Source organism: Clinocottus analis, unplaced genomic scaffold (assembly GCF_023055335.1).
Source record: "Clinocottus analis isolate CAN_PGR_092001 unplaced genomic scaffold, fCliAna1.0.p SCAF_14, whole genome shotgun sequence".
In the NCBI taxonomy this organism is placed as follows: domain Eukaryota; kingdom Metazoa; phylum Chordata; class Actinopteri; order Perciformes; family Cottidae; genus Clinocottus; species Clinocottus analis.
The window spans coordinates 17,240,572-17,242,724 of record NW_027175865.1 but is presented as its reverse complement, the minus strand read 5'-3'; the positions used below and the strand labels follow the sequence as shown (position 1 = coordinate 17,242,724).

The 2,153-nt window shown below is 44.3% G+C and overlaps 1 protein-coding gene across 3 annotated transcripts in view; it reads left to right on the top strand.

Annotated features, from left to right (window-relative positions):
* The first annotated feature begins 324 nt into the window (after positions 1 to 324).
* Positions 325 to 2,153, top strand: part of LOC137784832 (major histocompatibility complex class I-related gene protein-like) — an 84,210-nt gene continuing 82,381 nt past the window's right edge. For 2 of the 3 annotated variants that reach the window (XM_068575778.1, XM_068575779.1), the window contains exons 1-2: positions 325 to 515; positions 2,072 to 2,153. The exon at positions 2,072 to 2,153 is cut by the window's right edge and continues 185 nt beyond it. In XM_068575778.1, the coding sequence (XP_068431879.1) occupies positions 461 to 515; positions 2,072 to 2,153 (137 nt within the window). In that variant the 5' untranslated portion in view covers positions 325 to 460. The remainder of the gene's footprint in view (positions 516 to 2,071) is intronic. The other variant, XM_068575777.1, reaches the window with a different exon arrangement.

Below are 2,153 nucleotides of genomic sequence, written 5' to 3'. Positions count from 1 at the left end.
AGTGAGAACAAAGGACGAGTGTTTAATCAAATGAACTTCCATAACCTTTAATAAAGTGCTTGATCAGCAATAAGTGATGAGCGGTGAAGTCTCAACTCAAAAGGAAAAGCAGCATCAGGAGTTCAAACATCAACAGAGGTGTTACATTTCTCTCCTTCCAGCAGTTTCCAGCGTCCACAGCTCGGAGTCACTTCAGCAGCACTCGGGCTCTCGGACAGAGATGACGTCATCTCATGTTGTGTTGGAGAAGCTCTCTGACTCTCTTCCTGCTTTGCTCAGCGTGAATTCTCATTGGCGCAGAGGTTGAAGGCTCCTCCTCGTCCTCCTCCTCCTCCTCCTCCTCCTCGTCCTCCTTCTCCTCCTTCTCCTCCTTCTCTTCTCTCCCAAACTTCAGTCCCGGTCCTGGAGCTGACGGGACGCGTCGCTTCTTCTCCTGGTGAACAAGCAGCAGCTCTTCCCGATGGAGACGTGGACTCTGAGTCTCCTGCTGCTGAGCCTTCACGGCGCGGCGGCGGGTGAGCGACTCCTTTGTTTCAAGTACTTTAGTGTCCGAGGAGACCGCGTTTCACCCGCTGGAGCTTCTTCTGCTGCTCTCGGTGTTTAGTGGCAGGACTTCCTCGAGACGATATGAAAAGTTATAAAGAGTCACAAAAGCGCTTCAAGCCCACGCGAGTAAACCCCGCGCGTGCAGCTCATTGTTGGTGTTTCCTCGAGGGAGTGAAGAAGGACACAAGTGCGTTGTTTCTCTCCCTCGGCGGCCTCTTTGATGTGGCCTCTACGTCATCACACCAGGTGCATGATACAGTAATAAAGTAGATGTCTGAGCTTCACGCAGTACTCATGAGTTATCTCTGCTCTTCTTCATGTCAGTGTGCACTTCCACCTGGAATATAAAGTGTTCATCACAAGTCTCTAAATTGCAGTCTCCTCGCTCCTCGACTAAACCGAAAGTGGTTCTGCGCCGCCATATTGAAGGCCGTCCCAAAGCTCTGATTCGTCTCGGAGGAGCGAGGAGAGAAATCACATATTCTCTGACTTGATATAGATAAATATACATATTGACTGATGAGTAACAAGACATAAAGAGAAGAAATGTCAAACTAGGTTCATCAACAGGCTTCATACACAGTTTGTCCTCCAGAGGGCAGCAGTTCACTTTGAAACTTAGTTTCTATCTTCGTCACATAAAACAACAACTAATGAATGTGTATCAAGTGTTTATGTCATGTGTTCATATAAAAACACTGTCAGCTGATGTACTTCATATTTCAACTGTATTGATGTCAGTATCGGCCTCAGAAGGCCGCCTCCGTCTGGCAGTACTGTTGAAGGGTTTGATGTACTAACAGGAAGTAGATTTATTACCAGACAGATTTGCAAAAGAGTTTTGTGAGCAGGGCAGAATTATTAAGTCATAAATATGAGGAACATGCATTCAGACGTAGAGGACAGCGGACGAGTATCTGATGGACAAAAGTCCCAGACACCTGCAGAGCGTTTACTCTGCTGAGACGTTCAAACATGTTTTATTCTTCTTGGATTCTCTTCATCCAACTGATATTGAAGGAAACTCTCATAAATATGAGGATAAGATAAGAGATTTGGAGTTCAACTTCAAGACAGAAGAACACGAGGAACGTTATGTCAGGAAGTAGAACATGTTTGATCTGATGAATATATGAAATATCACATGAATCACAGGCAGCGTTTGTTTTGCTTCAGAGGTTTGTGATTTCAGACTTCAAACTAACCTGATGATGACGAGTGTAAACTGCTGATGAAGCATCCTGAAGACGATGAGACAAAACCAGATGAAACATCTTTCTATCGATCTAACATCTCAATCTGTGACTCGTTTGATATTTTCATTGCAGAATAGAAAGTTTTCAAGTCAGAATCATCAGAGATGAAAGTATTCATGTGTTTCTGTGTTTGTTGAGTGCACAGCAGATGTTGTGCAGACGTCTTGAATGTTCTTCTTGATTCTGTGTTCAGGAAAACAACTTTGTTCAGAGATTTATTAAAGTGTGATATCAAAAGTGAAATCAATGATGTTGACTTTCTGTTCCAGTGATTCACTCTCTGAAGTACTTTGACACTGCGTCTTCTGGACTTCCAAACTTCCCAGAGTTTGTGGCTGTTGGGCTGTTTGA